The 17,978-nt window shown below is 39.7% G+C and overlaps 1 protein-coding gene across 2 annotated transcripts in view; it reads right to left on the bottom strand.

The window, feature by feature from the left end:
• Positions 1–17,978, bottom strand: part of sbno1 (strawberry notch homolog 1 (Drosophila)) — a 64,866-nt gene that overhangs the window by 20,645 nt on the left and 26,243 nt on the right. For both annotated transcript variants that reach the window (XM_061907813.1, XM_061907814.1), the window contains exons 18-28: positions 17,130–17,333; positions 16,877–17,059; positions 14,018–14,187; positions 11,252–11,383; positions 8,389–8,524; positions 8,190–8,302; positions 8,055–8,126; positions 7,129–7,228; positions 6,989–7,063; positions 6,773–6,919; positions 5,607–5,701 (exon numbers count right to left, since the gene is read on the bottom strand). In XM_061907813.1, the coding sequence (XP_061763797.1) occupies positions 5,607–5,701; positions 6,773–6,919; positions 6,989–7,063; positions 7,129–7,228; positions 8,055–8,126; positions 8,190–8,302; positions 8,389–8,524; positions 11,252–11,383; positions 14,018–14,187; positions 16,877–17,059; positions 17,130–17,333 (1,427 nt within the window). The remainder of the gene's footprint in view (positions 1–5,606; positions 5,702–6,772; positions 6,920–6,988; positions 7,064–7,128; positions 7,229–8,054; positions 8,127–8,189; positions 8,303–8,388; positions 8,525–11,251; positions 11,384–14,017; positions 14,188–16,876; positions 17,060–17,129; positions 17,334–17,978) is intronic.

Genomic DNA, 17,978 nt, shown 5'->3' with positions numbered 1-17,978 from the left:
TAAGTTGGTGTATTACCTGATTCTGATGACTTGCATTGATTGGAATCAGACAGTAATGATGATAACGCCCACATTTTCAAATGGAAGGGAAAAAAAGTTGTCCTTTCTGTACAATACCACATGAAAGTGGTTGGTTTTTGGCATCTAATTCATCCAGCTTCCATACACTTTACAAGAAAAACATTGGCGGCAAATTCCGTAGCTTGCTTGATTGACATTCACGGCACCCGAGGGTCTTGTGAGATGACGCTGTCTGCTGCCAGTTCATTATTATGAAAAAATGACAGAGGAAGGCGAGAAACACTTTTTATTTCAACAGACTTTCGCGCCGTCCCTTCCGTCAAAACTCTAAAGGCCGACTGCACATTTCCTATCTTCACAATAAAAGCCCTGCTTCATTCTGCCTGCGCTAACAAAATAAGAGTCTCGGAAAGCTGGCGTGCACAAGTGATGTGCACGCCAGCTTTCTGAGGGATCGCTTGTGCACGCCAGTTTTCCGAGACTCTGTATTTAGTTAGCGCAGGCAGCATGAAGCAGGGCTTTTATTGTGAAGATAGGAAATGTGCAGTCGGCCTTTAGAGTTTTGACGGAAGGTACGGCGCGAGAGTCTGTTGAAATAAAAAGTGTTTCTCGCCTTCCTCTCGGTCATATTTTCATAATAATGATCTTGCAGCAGCCAGCGTCATCTCACAAGACCCTCCGGTACCGTGAATGTCATTTAAGTGACGTCTTGGTGAAGATTGATGATCACTAATTTTTAGGTCTATTTTTTTTTTAAAAGCCTGGCTGGAGATCGACTGACACACCCCCCGCGGTCGACTGGTAGCTCGCGATCGACGTAATGGGCACCCCTGATCTAAAGGATGCATAATGTAACCCCAGCCTCTACTGTAGCATCTATTCTATGCGCCTTATAATGCGGTGCGCCTTATATATGAACAAAATATTAAAATTGGCCATTCATTGAAGGTGCGCCTTATAATCCAGAGCGCCATATAGTGTGGAAAATACGGTATATCCGGATATTTTGCCTTAGCTTTGAATGAATACGATGCAAATAATCACAGCAGTATGATGATTCTGTGTGTCTACATTAAAACATTATTGTTCATACTGCATTAATATATGCTTTTAAACTTTCATGCAGAGAAGGACAACTAAGTCAATTGACTAAAATTGTATTTATTAAACAGTTATTAGCAGGTGACTTTTCAAATGATGCTACATATATTAGCAGTAATGCTACTTCTGCCTGTGCCCCACACTTGACAAATTAGTCTATTTGACATATTCCCCCTTGAAGCGGAACAACCACCAATCGATGGACCCCCTGCTGTTTTTCTTGGGAATCAATTCTTCCTTCATTTGTTACCAGATTCGCACATTCTTTCTCTCGTATTACCACTCGCACGGCTCCGCTAGCATCACAGCTAACGTTACCCATGCTGCTACCTCTCTGCTGGGCGAGGGCGTATACGTGTGTGACGTATGAGGTGACAGTATGTGACGTTTGTAAGAAGGTGCACTTGCTGTCTGTGAGGAGACAAGAAAGAGCAGCTAAAAGGAACTGCGTGATAAAGTATACTCCAATATCACCATATAGTCATTTTCTATATTGCACAGAGACAAACCCGCCATATATCGCCCACTTTATTATTATTTTTATAAATACATCAAAATATAAATGAACAAAATGAGAAGTAAGTAAATAAATCAGTCATAGGTAATACAATAATAATTTGATTTCTCCAGTCAGCAACAATGTATACACATACTTACCGTATTTTTCGGATTATAAATCGCTCTGGAGTATACGTGGCACCGGCCGAAAATGCATAATAAAGAAGGAAAAAACACATACATATATATATATATATATATACATATATATATATATATATATACATATATATATATATATATATATATACATATACATATATATATATATATATATATATATATATATATATATATATATATATATATATATATATATATATATATATATATATATATACGTCGCACTGGAGAATAAGTCGCATCTTTGGGGGAAATGTATTTGATAAAATCCAACACCAAGAATAGACATTTGAAATAAAGAATAGTGAACCACAGGCTGAATAAGTGCACGTTATCTATCCATCCATCCATTTTCTACCACTTATTCCCTAGTGTACGTTATATGAGGCATAAATAACCAACTGAGAAGATGCCTGGTATGCAGAGGTGGGTAGTAACGCGCTACATTTACTCCGTTACATTTACTTGAGTAAGTTTTGGGATAAATTGTACTTCTACGAGTAGTTTTTATGCAACATACTCTTACTTTTACTTGAGTATATTTATAGAGAAGAAACGCTACTTTTACTCCGTTCCATTTATCTACATTAAGCCCGCTACTCACTACTTTTTTTTATCGATCTATTAATGTTTGTTTTGGTTAATGACAGCGCTTCAAAGTAGAATCTACGCATGCCTGCGTTTCACCAATCACATGCAGTCAAAGGTGACGTTGGACCAATCAAAGAGAGCCAGGCGGTCACATGACCGTGATACGTAAAACCCGACTTAACAAGTTGAAAAACTTATTCAGGTGTAACCATTTAGTGGTCAATTGTACGGAATATGTACTGTACTGGGCAATCTACTAATACAAGTTTTAATCAATCAATCAATCAAATCAATGAATGCCTACTGAGGCTATGGTGCTGTTAAGTTATTGTGGCTCAATGTGCCATTTTTTTATTTTATTTTAATGTACTATCATTTAATATATATTATTGATTTAGTTGCTTAAGAGATATTCCTGGCTCTGAATTTGCTCATTGCTATTTTTATGTTTTTGTGCATTATTTGTTGCCGTCATCATTAAAGGAACAGGTTACTCATCAGTTACTCAGTACTTGAGTAGTTTTTTCACAACATACTTTTTACTTTTACTCAAGTAAATATTTGGGTGACTATTCCTTACTTTTACTTGAGTAATAAATCTCTAAAGTAACAGTACTCTTACTTGAGTACAATTTCTGGCTACTCTACCCACCTCTGCTGGTATGTTAACGTAACATATTATGGTAAGAGTCATTCAAATAACTATAACATATAGAACATGCTATATATACCTTAACCAAACAATCTGTCACTCCTAATCCATAAATCCCATGAAATCTTCTTCCTCGATGTCGCTTCTAAACAACTCTGCCAACTCCAAAGGTGAAATAACTGAAAAATAGTTTTTTAGCAAATGCTGCTTTTTGGGGCGGACTCATCTAGCTCGCGCCGGGACAGAAGTGGTTTTATGTCCTTGAGAAAGAAGGATTTTCCTTCATAAAAAACCAACACATTGTAGTGGTTTTGTTTATTTTGGATCTGCACAATTCCTGAAAATGTGAACTCAAACCATGGTGACGATTTTTATAAAACAATCTTTGCTTCCTTCATATTTCCTCCAAATAAGCCGTTTGGAATTTTCCCCAATGGCGTCAATTTTCCCAACAGATATCGCCATAAAGTACAGGCCGGACACATTTTCTCATTCAATGTCTTTTCTTTAAATTTTCATGACTATTTACATTGTAGATTGTCACATCAAAACTATGAATGAACACGTGGAGTTATGTACTGAACCAAAAAAAGAGCTGAAAACATGTTTTATGTTTTAATTTCTTCAAAATAGCCACCCTTTGCTCGGATTACTTTTTCGCACACTCTTGGCATTCTCTCCATGAGCTTATAGGAGGTAGTCACCTGAAATGGTTCTCACTTCACAGGTGTGCTTGAAGCTCATGGAGAGAATGCCAAGAGTGTGCACAGCAGTAATCAGAGCAAAGGGTGGCTTTTTGGAAGAAAGTAGAATATAAAACATGTTTTTGGTTATTTCACCTTTTTTTGGTTAAGTACCGGATTTTTCGGATTATAAATCGCAGTTTTTTTCATAGTTTGGGGTGCGACATATACTCCGGAGCGACTTCTGTGTGAAATTATTGACACATTACCGTAAAATATCAAATAATATTATTTAGCTCATTCGCGCAAGAGTTGCAGAAAATGTCAGCAATCGTCACACACACATCAACCAATAAGAATTCGGCGGGGGAGGGTCATGGCAGAAGTGCATTGTGGGTCACGGGATGCTAACTGCTATATGCTACTGCCACAGCATATAATAATTAATACATTTCCTCGTTGGCGGTAACTTATAAAAACTGAGAAGGGCTGAACAAAAAACGGCACCGAAAAGGAAATCATGTACTGCAGATTGCAAGCTGGACGTAGTGAAATATGCAGCAGAAAAGGACAAGAGGAAGCGGCGCATACCTTTGGAGTTGGCAGAGTTGTTTAGAAGCCACATCAAGGAAGAAGATTTCATGGGATTTATGGATTAGGAGTGAGAGATAGTTTGGTAAAGGTATAGCATATTCTATATATTATAGTTATTTGAATGACTCTTACCATTATATGTTAGGTTAACATAGCAGGCACCTTCTCAGTTGGTTATTTATGCCTCATATAAAGTACACTTATTCAGCCTGTTGTTCACTATTCTTTATTTATTTTAAATTGACTTTCAAATGTTTATTCTCGGTGTTGGGTTTTATCAAATTAATTTTCCCCAAAAATGCGACTTATACTCCAGTGCGACGTATATATCTTTTTTTCCTTCTTTATTATGCTCCGGAGCGACTTATAAATACGGTACATAAATTCAGTTAAAGTACCAATGATTGTCACAAACACACTAAGGGTGGCAAAATTTGTCCTCTGCATTTGACCCATCCCCTTGTTCACCCACTGGAAGGTGAGGGGAGCAGTGGTGATTTAACCCCCAATTCCAACCCTTGATGCTGAGTGCCAAGCAGGGAGGTAATGGCTCCCATTTTTATAGTCTTTGGTATGACTCTGCCGGAGTTTGAACTCACGACCTACCGATCTCAGGGCAAACACTCTAACCACTAGGCCACATGTCATCCAATCTACAATATAAATAGTCACGAAAATAAAGAAAACACATTAAATGAGGAGAAGAGGGGGTCCAACCTTTTGGTCTGTACTGTATATATTTAGAAAAAAGAAGTGTTGGAAAATTCTCTTGTTGCCTTATTTGTATTTGACTTTACTAAATGTTTGGGTAGAATTTTATTCAACAAATCCAGTTTTCTTTTCAGTAATATATAGACTTAATCAAACTTTAATGATCAACAAGGGAAATTGTTCCACACAGTAGCTCAGTTACAATGATGGAAAGTGTAAGCATGGAAAGGACAATGCAGGTATAAATACACTAAATACAGCGATGTAAAATATAACATATGTTTGTAATATTTACATCATATATGTAAAGTATATTATATATAATGATATATAATATGTCTATCATATAAAACGCATTAGAGCAGTTTATTTTATGTAGGAATGAAGTAAATCATAAAACTGGCACCCAAAGTTTAAAAAAAAAAAAAGTATAGCTCTGTTGGCTCTGTTGGCTTGTGCAGCCCTTTGAGACACTTGTGATTTAGGGCTGCATAAAAAAACATTGATTGATTGATAGCTCCGAATCAAATGGTTACCTCCAACAATGGAATGGTGAATCTACAAGAACCTACCGTGTAGAGTTCAACATGTCCAGATGTTGTGTAGCCCGGCGTCAGGAACTTTTTGCAGTCCACCTTCTTCACCTTCTCGTCACCAGAACCCAGATCTGAAAAAACGGACAGAAATGAAGTGATGCTACAAAAAACCAAACCAAATTAAAGCTGCAAGCAGCGATGGACAGGACCGCTTTGGCTGCTGCCCCTACAACCCAAGCCCAGATAAGCGGTAGAAGATGGATGGATGGATGGATTATTACACAGAGAAAAAGTTGTATACACGTGTTATACATCAGTCTCATAGTAATAACAGTTGTAAAGTGGCTTGGGCATTTTATAAGGACGCCTAGGTGCCGCCATTTTGAGACTAATGCATGGTGAATGTAATGCAGTTGTTGTATTGAAGTGGGAATAGCAAACTTCCTGTTGATTTTAGTAGGGGGCGGTCAATGTATGAAATATAGGTCTCAGTGAGACCTATATTGAGGTTTTTGTTTCATGTGTGTATGACAGTCCTACAGTTTTGTCTGAGCAGAAAGCCGCCGATTTGTGACAACAGCAGCAGCGCAATGGTTCTTTGCAGGCTCATAAAATCCAAACCGGGGTAGTAATTAAAACTCTTTAACTTTTAATCAGAAGGGTTCAATCTGTCTTCTGTGCTTATTTGAAGCCGACACGACAAACGGCCCCAGAGGAGATAATGTTTGGAAAAAAGCAACATTTTTTAGCCAACTTTTGTATTGAAGTGGGAATAGCAAATTTCCTGTTGATTTTAGTCGGGGAGTGTCAGTGGATGAAATATAGGTCTAACTGAGACCTACGTAGTGTTTTTTGTTTCATGTTTCTACGACATTCCTACTGGAAGTTACAGACAGTTTTGTCTGCATTTTTGAGTTTTGGTTTTTTTGATTAGATCGCAATTTTCGCCAGTCCTGCTGATGTGTGTGTCAAATTTGGTGAGTTTTGAAGCATTTTACGGGGTCAAATTACAGCTCAAAGAGGCGGCGGTATAATAATGATAAAGAATAATAATAAAACCTTCGAAATTTAATAGGGTCCTCTGTCCCAAAGGGACATCGGTCCCTAATAATAATAAAACCTTAGAAATTCAATAGGGTCCTCTGTCCCAAAGGGACATCAGTCCCTAAAAAAGCAATCAAAAAGCAAGCGAAGCCTGGTACCAAGAATGCCCATATCGTATCTTCCGTTCCTCTTTGCTTCCTGGATGACGGCGGCCAGCGTGTCAGAGAAGTACTGGAACAGAGCGTTCTGCTGGTGGACCTCCATGCCCAGAATGCGGTTTAGGAACTTCCCGATGTTGTTGTAGTCTATGGTGGTGACAGACAAAAGGAGGATGAATATGGTGTTGAAATGAGCAAGAATGACGTGGAACTCACCTTTGTCCAGCGACAGCGTGTTGTAGCGGTCCTCCACGTTGATGAGGCCCACGCCGATCAAGCCCCTCTGAATGTCTGCACCACAAACTTCAACATCAGAACCTTTTCAACGCACGCACATCTCTGCCATGTGGTTTTACCTTTGAAGAAATCTCCTTTAAAGTCGGAGGGCGGCGAAACCAGCGGCGTGTCCAGCCTCACTATCGACTTCATCACGATTTCCAGCGCGTTCCTGCCGTACTGTGGCGAGAGCGAGGCACCTTTTAGACCACATGTGTCAAATTCAAAGCCCGGGGGCCATATCTGGCCCACCACCTCATGTTACGTGGCCCGCAACAGCCTGGAATTACCATGCGTACATTTGTTTCTAAATGTAGTCAACTTTCTATTTTGACAGAAAAAATACATGTACTGTATGCACGTTGATATATTTTAATCTTACCCTATTTTTCCGACTATAAGGCGCACTTAAAATCCTTTCATTTTCTCAAAAATCGACCGCCTAATGTACGGAATAATTCTGGTTGTGCTTACTGACTTCAAATCAATTTTACATGGTGTAATGATAAGTGTGACCAGAAGATCAATCAATCAAAGTTTATTTATATAGCCCTAAACTACAAGTGTCTCAAAGGGCTGCACAAGCCACGACGACATCCTCGGCTCAGATCCCACATCAGGGCAAGGAAAAACTCAACCCAATGGGATGACAATGAGAAACCTTGGAGGGGACCTCAGATATGGGAACCCGCCCTCACCAAGCGACCGGTGCAATGGACGTGGAGTGGATCTAGTTAATAGTGTGACAGTCCAGTCCATAGTGGGGCCAGCAGGGGATGGCAGTCACACATAAGAGATACGTGTAGACTGCAAATTTGAGGTTTCTAAGTGCGCCTTATAGTGCGGAAAATACAGTAATTGTGTAATGAAGCAATTTAAAAATGTATATATTATTGACCTTTACAAGTGGCCCTCTGGGGGTGATGTGGCCCCCAAAGATAACAAGTCTGACAGCCCTGCTTTAGACGTGCACGGTAAGATGACGACAAAAGTGACTTGTGCTTACTTTGTTGTCGAAGTTGAACCTGCTGAGGTCTCGTGTCTCTGTGGCTCTCCTGTCGCCGTGAGTGAGCGCCCCCTGCCACAAACATTGAGAGTTTCACTTCCGCTCGTTAATCATCTGGTAAAATCATTCACTTACAAGACTTTCTAATCTTTTTGCCACAATGGATGCGAATCTCTGCTCTCCGGCGAGCTCCGATATGAGGAAGACGTACTCCGGCGCCGTGACCTGATTGGACCTGTGAGTTCTGCCTGTGACGTCACATGACAGGAAACAGAGTCGTTACTTCCATTTGCTGCAGCAGGTAGAGGAGGGGGCCGGGCGGACATGCACCCACCAAACTGCTGAATGGCTCTGTCTGCGCTCCACGGCAGCTCCAGCGTCATGTGGACCCTGCGGCGCTGGTTCTTCACCCGCCGGTCCGCCTGCAGAGAGATGCCCGAGCTGGCGGCTTCGGAGATGATGGCGATGTGCTGGGCGGGGAGAAACACAACATGTGAGATTAAAAGACAGAATATTAAAAGGGGAACTGCACTTTTTGGGGGGGGGGGTTTTGCTATCATTCACAATTCTTATGAAAGACATGATGGATGGATTTAAAAAAAAAAAAAAAAGGCATTCTAACTTGTAAATTAACATACATAAAAGTCTCCTTACAGCGCAGCCAATGGGAGGGTCCTCTATTCTGCCCATAAAACCTAATAAATAAACATTCAAAAAACTCCATTTACACAGTGTGACTTGAACATTAACCAAATATTAGTGATATTGTTATTAGACAAACGTGATCACAAGCTTGTGTACAATTCCAACATGGGCGACTGGTGAGGTCTTTCCTCACTTCCTTGCCCCCCTGAAGTTTATTGCAGAGCACTGATCATGCCGCTCACCTGGATAGAAGAAGGCTGAGGATGTATTCCCACAAATTGCTACACTTGGACAGTCAATTAGGACTCGGAAATAGCGATAGCGACACAAAAAGATGCTTGGTTCCACACCCCTTTTATTAAAGTTATTAGTCATTCTTCATCTAAATGAGAATATTTCAACATCCAAGCAGTCTGCATTGAGAAATCAGTGAAGAGAGAGAGAAAAAAGCAAATCTTGAGATGCATTTAAGAAAATAATGTGCTGCGTATGCTTTAAATGGTCAAAATACGTAAATACTATATATATATATATATATATATATATATATAAAAAAGTACATCATGTATATAAAAACTTTGAATGTTTTAAGGGCTTTAATGGCAGAAAAGATCAGCTTCCATAAGCTCCATTGTGAGCAGACTTTCGATCACATTTTTTAAATATTTAAAGGGGAACATTATCACCAGACCTATGAAAGCGTCAATATATATACCTTGATGTTGCAGAAAAAAGACCATATATTTTTTTAACCGATTTCCGAACTCTAAATGGGTGAATTTTGGCAAATTAAACGCCTTTCTGTTTATCGGTCTTTTAGCGATGACGTCAGAATGTGACGTCGCCGAGGTAACACACCCGCCATATTCATTTTCACATTACAAACACCGGGTCTAAGCTCTGTTATTTTCCGTTTTTCGACTATTTTTTGGAACCTTGGAGACATCATGCCTCGTCGGTGTGTTGTCGGAGGGTGTAACAACACTAACAGGGAGGGATTCAAGTTGCACCACTGGCAAGAAATCTGCCGCCAGACCCCCACTGAATGTACCAAAGTGTCTTCACATTTGACCGGCGATGCTAAGACAGACATGGCACAGAGATGTATGGATAACCTGCAGATGCATTTGCAACAATTAAGTCAACAAAATCACAAAGGTGAGTTTTGTTGATGTTGTTGACTTATGTGCTAATCAGACATATTTGGTCACGGCATGACTGCCAGCTAATCGATGCTAACATGCTATGCTAATCGATGCTAACATGCTATTTACGCTAGCTGTATGTACATTTGAAACTAGATACCCACATTTAATGTGAAACAAACACTTACCAATCGACGGATTTAAGTTGCTCCAGTGTCACAAGATGCGAAAGTCCTGATCGTTTGGTCCGCACATTTTACCGGCGATGCTAATAAGGCAGCCATGCTATGGGCCACTTCATTAGGTACACCCACGCTATGGCCGAATAGCGTCATTAGCTTCAATTTCTTCTTCAAATTCGTTTTCACTATCTGCCTCCATACTCCGACCATCTGTTTCAATACATGCGTCATCTGTTGAATCGCTTAAGCGGCTGAAATCCGAGTCTGAATCCGAGCTAATGTCGCTACATCTTGCTGTGGTAACCGCCATGTTGTTTGTATTGGCAGCCCTGTATGACGTCACAGGGAAATGGATAATGGTTTCGAAGATAGCGAAAATAAGGCAATTAAAAGCTTTATTTAGTGATATTCCGGGACCGGTAAAATTTTGAAAAAAAATTCAAAAAATACAACAAGCCACTGTGAACTGATTTTTATTGTTTTTAACCCTTTTGGAATTGTGATAATGTTCTCTTTTAAGATGCATTAAATAAAATAATCCATCTTAATGTCTCTCTTAGGGTTGTACGGTATACTGGTATTAGTACAGCGATACTAATGAATCATATTCAGTACTATACTGCCTCTGAAATGTACTCAGTAAATACGTCCCTGGATACATGAGAAGTTTGAATATAACCAATGTATGATCCTGTAACTACTTGGTATCGGATCGATACCCAAATTTGTGGTATCATTCAAAACTAATGTAAGGTATCAAGGAAGAGAAGAATAAGTGATTATTCCATTTTAACAAAAGTGTAGATTGAACATGTTGAAAGAGAAAGTAAGCAGATATTAACAGTAAATGAACAAGTAGATTTATAATATTTTTTTACAGCTTGTCCCTCAGAATGTAGACAAAAGAATAGGTAGATAAATGACACAATATGTTACTCCATACGTCAGCAGACTAAATAGGAGTCTTTGTTTGTTTACTTACTACTAAAAGACAAGTTGTCTAGTATGTTAACTATTATAAAATAATAGTAAGGACTGAATTGCAATAATAAACATTTGTTTCATGTACACTTAACATTTTCTATTCAAATAAAGCCAAGAATGCCATTTTTTGTGGTGCCCATTATTTAAAAAAGTACCGAAATAATTTTGGTACCAAACACTAGTCTCATGATTGTGACCGATAAGCAAAATTCCCCTTTTAAAAAAGTGCAAGCCTTCTTACCTTCTCCCCGTCCATGAACCTTTGCTTCTCCGTCAGGTTGAGGATCTCCACGGGGACGTCCAGCTCGGAGCGAGACTCGTAGGTGATGCTTCCGTCGTCGTTGCTGACCACGCGACCTTTACGGCCGGTCATCTGAAATGGCAGGAAAGTGTTTGTGAGACATCAGCATACACAACAGGTTTTTTTTTTTTACTGTTAACCAAGCATGGACAATAATAGTTTCTATTTTCTATTAACTAGGCATGCATGGTATTGTTTTTCTTTTTAATTAACTTGTCATGCATTAGTTTTTTCCCTTTTCTATTAAATAAGCATGCACAGTGTTTTATTTTCTATTATCTAGGCATGCATGATATATTTTTTCTTTTTAATCAACTAGGTATGCACAATATTTTTCTTCTTTTTAATTACTTGGCATTCATGATTTTTCCCCCCTTTTATGATTACTTAGCATACACAGTAATGTTTTATATTCTGTTAACTGGGCATGCACGATCTAAATTGATCGACAGATTTCTTTTTAAAGCAATAGATGCTTCTCAAGACCGATCTATTATTTTGTAAATGTAAATTTGGCTGTAGTTTGTGCAGACCTGGAAGTAAGAAAGAGCCACACAATGGTGGGTTGGAGAAAGTGCACCTGTAGGTTTGTCCTAACCATATAACATGGCTACTATGGTAGAGCTAACATCACATCCATAAATCAGTTAAGATTATGTCCTGATTAGGAATAGGTTTTGTTCACATTTTAACCGATACTAGCACCAACTCGGTTCTTTAAAAAGAGGTGCCGGCGCTTAAATGTTGCCCAAACCGGTACTTAAAAAGATGAAAACAATTTTTTTGTAAAACAAACAAAAAAATACCAATGCCTTTTTATTTAATGACATTCAACTAGCATTTTAAATCATTTGGGTATATAGCGACTTGCTAGGGTTTTAATGTTTATGGGTTTTCATAACATGGTCACTACTGCCTACTTTGTCTTGTTATATTCTTATTTTACTGTTATATTGTTATTCCCATTGTTTTTATTCTTTTTGTAATATTTCTCTACTTTGTTTCCTTTTAAACCCCCATTATTTACTTTTTACTTTTTTCTTTAAATTGATCTCAACTCTGTACACTGCTGCTGGAATTTAAATTTTCCTGAAGGAACTCTCCTGAAGGAATCAATAAAATACTATCTATCTATCTAATGTTTGATGCATAAAATTCCTGGTGTTCCTTAATGCAACTTCGCTGGAGAAAGCGGTGGTGACGTTGTTGTGGATACTAGCACAGAGCCATGTGCAGCGAGTAAGGACAACGCTCTCTCTCTCTCAGACTTGGTCCCACACATTGCGCCCTGTCGTCACGTGAAGGGCTTGTGACCAATCAGGGCAGGGGTGCACAATGGGAGAAAAAGTGTCTGGGGGGCCAAAGTGTATGAGTGTGTATAAATGATGTATGCACACTTAGCTGTAAAAACCTGCTGTACAGTATGTGTTTGGCTCCCATTTTCCAGGCACACGAATACCAAAAGTCACAACGTCCGATGGAATTCAAAAATCGTTATGAAAGACCACCTAAAAAAACGGAACGGAATTTTACAGTTTTTTCACTCAATGGGACATCCATGATGTACATTAAAATAAAGAAAGTGGGATTTACAATATTAACTATGAAAAATAAAACAGTGAATATTGGGAGTCTGCATGTTCTCCCCGTGACTGTGTGGGTTCCCTCCGGGTACTCCGGCTTCCTCCCACCTCCAAAGACATGCACCTGGGGATAGGTTGGCAAAAATGGTCACTAGTGTGTGAATGCTGTCTATCTGTGTTGGCCCTGCGATGAGTTGGCGACTTGTCCAGGGTGTACTCCGCCTTCCGCCCGAATGCAGCTGAGATAAGCTCCAGCACGGAAGGGACAAGCATTTAAAAAATGGATGGATGGGATTAACGTCGCTTCTCTTTTACTTCTCAGACCAGCTCCTCCATAATTGTGTTTCTTTTACAATCAAGCACAACACAACAGAAATGCCAAAAAAAAACCAGCAAAATATGAATGCAAAGTGTAATAAACACCTACAATATGATATATTATCACGTAAAAATAAGCTTCTGCATCTGACACACTCGTTTGGGGTTGGCTGCTCTGAAAAAAAAAAAACCACACCCACTCTGCTTTGTTCCTGGTCTGAGCTGCTGTGTCGTAGATTAGTGAAGTGAAGTGAATTATATTTTATATAGCGCTTTTTCTCTAGTGACTCAAAGCGCTTTACATAGTGAAACCCAATATCTAAGTTACATTCATACCAGTGTGGGTGGCACTGGGAGCAGGTGGGTAAAGTGTCTTGCCCAAAGACACAACGGCAGCGACTAGGATTGTGGAAGCGGGAATCGAACCTGCAACCCTCAAGTTGCTGGCACGGCCACTCTACCAACCGAGCTAAACCGTAATTACCGTAATGTCTGGGTTAACACCCAAAAGCACAGATATTAGCCATTGAAATGTTTTGTATAGTTCAAGACCTACAGTCATTTAAGACAGCACGGCAACAGTTTTGATGTTAAAGGTCTAAAAAAATTATGTAGAAAGTGAAAATCATAAAGCGCCGTATTTTGCCCAGGTCTGGTATTGGTAGTCTCACCTCATTGGAGCGTTTTTATCTTTAATTTTTTATCAGTTGTTGGAGTTTTTTCGTTTAAATGTTATCGACGTCTTAATTCCTCAAAACGATCCCTGCTATCTTTTAACTTTTAGCTGCAGTTTGGGTCGTTCTACCTCGGCGACATTGTCCGGTCCCCCCAGCTCGTCGATGAGCTCGTCCAGCGTGTTGGGTGGCAGCGCCTCGGCGAGTTCCTCCAGCTTGTCCAGGAGATCCCTCTTCATCTTCTGCGCGTGCTCCACGGCGTCCTGGCTGGTCAGGCAGCTGTCGTCCGTCTCCGGCTTGACTGGATGGGCGAGCGAGCACAATTGAGTTGTTTTCAAAATAACAACGGCTTCAAGTATGGCTGGGCGATATATCGATATACAGCGGGTTTGTCTCTGTGCGATATAGAAAATGACTATATCGTGATATTCGAGTATACGTCCTCACGCAGTTGCTTTTAGCTGCGGGCATCACACTACAGCACAGGTGTCCAAACATTTTCCAGCAAGGGCCACGTAGAGAAAAGTTTAAGGATGCAAGGGCCAATTTTATACACTTTGTATATGAAAAATACTCAAACCAAATCAATGTAGGTGAAAATATGCTAAGATTTGAAAAAAACGTCGACATCTTAGCTTTGTGTTATAGATAACAAAGCAATAAAATAATTCCTGAATATTTTTAATAATGATTTTATTTGTATGTATGTTAACTGTGCTCGAAAGTAAGCTTGTATTTACTAATATTGCTATTATACCGTCAACTGGAATGCTTTTGAGAGCTTTAGTACACTCAAAAACATATGTCTCACAAGAAATTTGTACACTTTGTCATCATGACAGGACATACGGAAATCCTCAAATGCCTTATACAGTAAGTTGTCAAGTTGTCGGCCATTTAGGTTTTCAGGTCTCATTTTTGGAGGATTTTGTCCCGTTTAATTTGTCATAGTTTTTTGTTCTAATTTGGGACCTGTAAAGTTTGTCTTTAGAATGTGTCGCGAGCCGCACTATGGAAACCCCTGCACTACAGGCTCTTCTCGCTTTTTCTTGTCAGTCCTTCTCACAGACAGCAAGCACACCTTCTTACAAACGTCACATACTGTCACCTCATACGTCACATACGTATACGCCCTCGCCCAGCAGAGAGGTAGTAGCATGGGTAACGTTAGCTGTGATGCCAGCAGAGTCGTGCCAGTGTTAATACGAGAGAAAGAAGGTGCGAATGAAGAATTAATTCCCAAGAAAAACAGCAGGGCGGTGGTTTGGCTTCAAGCGGGAATATGTCGAACAGACAACCGTAATTTGTCAAGTGTGGGCCAAAAGCATTGCTATGAAAAGTAGCATCACTGCTAATATGTAGCATCATTTGAAAAGTCACCTGCGAGAGAATGAAGAGAATTTCATAACCGTAGTAACATACCACATAGCGAAGGACGAATACTATTTGATTTCCTACTATGCGGCTCATTTATATTTGACACTTAAAATGTCTCTGACAATCTTACACTTACTGTTTTGGAAATGACATGAACGTTTGTGCCACTGCTTAATAACTGTTTCATAAATACAGTTTTGGTCAATTGACTTAAAGGGGAACATTATCACCAAACCTATGCAAGCATCAATATATACCTTGATGTTGCAGAAAAAAAAAACATGTATTTTTTTAACCGATTTCCGAACTCTAAATGGGTGAATTTTGGCGAATTCTGTTTATCGGTCTTTTAGCGATGACGTCAGAACGTGACGTCACCGAGGTAACACACCCGCCATATTCATTTTCACATTACAAACATTGGGTCTCAGCTCTGTTTTTTCGACTATTTTTTGGAACCTTGGAGACATCATTCCTCGTCGGTGTGTTGTCGGAGGGTGTAACAACACTAACAGGGAGGGATTCAAGTTGCACCACTGGCAAGAAATCTGCCGCCAGACCCCCATTGAATGTGCCAGTGTCTGCACATTTTACCGGCAATGCTAAGACAGACATGGCACAGAGATGTATGGATAAGCTGCAGATGCATTTGCAACGATTAAGTCAACAAAATCACAAAATCACTTATGTGCTAATCAGACATATTTGGTCGCGGCATGACTGCCAGCTAATCGATGCTAACATGCTGCGCTAATCGATGCTAACATGCTATTTACGCTAGCTGTATGTACATTTCAAACTAGATACCCACATTTAATGCGAAACAAACACTTACCAATCGACATATTTAAGTTGCTCCAGTGTCACAAGATGCAAAAGTCCTGATCGTTTGGTCTGCACATTTTACCGGCGATGCTAATAAGGCAGCCATGCTATGGGCCACTTCATTAGGTACACCGATGCTATGGCCGAATAGCGTCAATAGCTATTCGCTCAGTAGCTTCAGTTTCCTCTTCAATTTTGTTTTCGCTATCTGCCTCCTTAGTCCGACCGCCTGTTTCAATACATGCGTAATCTGTTGAATCGCTTAGGCCGCTGAAATCCGAGTCTGAATACGAGCTAATGTCGCTATATCTTGCTGTGGTAACCACCGTGTTGATTGTATTGGCAGCACTGTATGACGTCACAGGGAAATGGACAGTCGCATCGCAAATAGCGAAAATCAAAAACTTTAAAGCTTTTTTTAGGGATATTACGGGAGGTGTAAAATTTGGAAAAAAACTTCGAAAAATAAGACAAGCCACTGGGAACTGATTTTTATTGTTTTTAACCCTTTTAAAATTGTGATAATGTTCCTCTTTAATTGTGATTTCCTTCTCTGCATTAAAGTTTAAAAATAGCATATATTATTGCAGTATGAAGAAGAATGTTTTAATGTAGACATATAGAATCATCATACTGCTGTGGTTATATGCATCAAGTGTTCATTCAAGGTCAAGGCAAAATATCCAGATATATACCATATATCGCGATATGGCCTAAAAAAATCGAGATATCAAAAAAGGCCTTATCGCCCAGCCCTAACTTCAAGTCAAGGATATTTGGCGGTTTACCCGTCGACGGCGTGCTGGGAGGCAGCGACGCCACAGGCGTGGTGAACGCAGGTCGGGTGGAGCCTAGTCCAGATGCTAACAAGGCACTTTGAATGGAATCCGGGTCGATGCTCTTCCTTCTCTTTTTCTTCTTCTTCTCCTTCTCTTTGTTCTTCTTGGGCTCCTTCCTGACAAGCCAGGGATCTGGAGAGAGAATGGTTTGTGGCGTACAACACCTCACATTGCCAGCATCCTTCCTCCTCACAATCCTCACCGTCCTCGTCATCGGACTCGTCTCTGAAAGGGTTGAAGTCGTCGTCCTCGTCTGCCGAGCTGACCGACTTGAAGCTGTCGTCGCTGTCGTCTCTGCCCGAGTCTTTATCCGACTCCTCCGACTGGCTCTCCTCGGAGCTGGTGCCCGACAGGCCGCCATGTGTGCGAGGCTTCTTCTTCTGCTGCTGCTTCTTTAACTCCAGGCCTGGGAGGAGACACACCTTCATTTACCATTTCACAGCAGCTTGGATCAGGGGTGTCCAAAGTGTTTGAACGGCCCGCGACACATTCTAAAGATACTTTACAAACAAATGATAAAAAGGGGAATAGAAGAACAAACAAAAAAGAAAAAAAAGTCAAAATATTGATTCAAATAACTAAGTTTTTTTACTTTAACACTGTCATGCTCAAAAAATAATTAATTAAAATCAGTTGTTATTGACTCTTTGATTGATGAAAAAAAACACACTAACCGGATGGATTTGAAATCGATTTAAAGACTTAACCATTGAAAAAATAATAAAAATAAAAGATGTGACTTAATTTCATCCCCAAAACTTTGTGGGATTTTTTTTTTTTTTTAAAGCCGACACCGCTTATTGACTATTTTTGATTGATTAAAAAACTAAACTATAACAAACGGATAGATCTGACATTGATTTAGAGACTTAATCATTCGAAAAAAATAAAAAGTGTGACTTAATTTCATCACTTTTATGTGTGGGGGGTCGTTTTGGATCCCCAAGAATTTTGTTGATTTTTTTTTTTTAATCTCTCTATGTTTAAAAAATAATAAATTACAAGCAATGTTATGAATTACTTCACATCAAATATTCCACTTTCAAAAAGT

This window comes from Nerophis ophidion, linkage group LG08 (assembly GCF_033978795.1).
Source record: "Nerophis ophidion isolate RoL-2023_Sa linkage group LG08, RoL_Noph_v1.0, whole genome shotgun sequence".
NCBI classification, from domain to species: Eukaryota; Metazoa; Chordata; class Actinopteri; order Syngnathiformes; family Syngnathidae; genus Nerophis; species Nerophis ophidion.
This window is presented reverse-complemented; position numbering and strand designations above follow the sequence as displayed.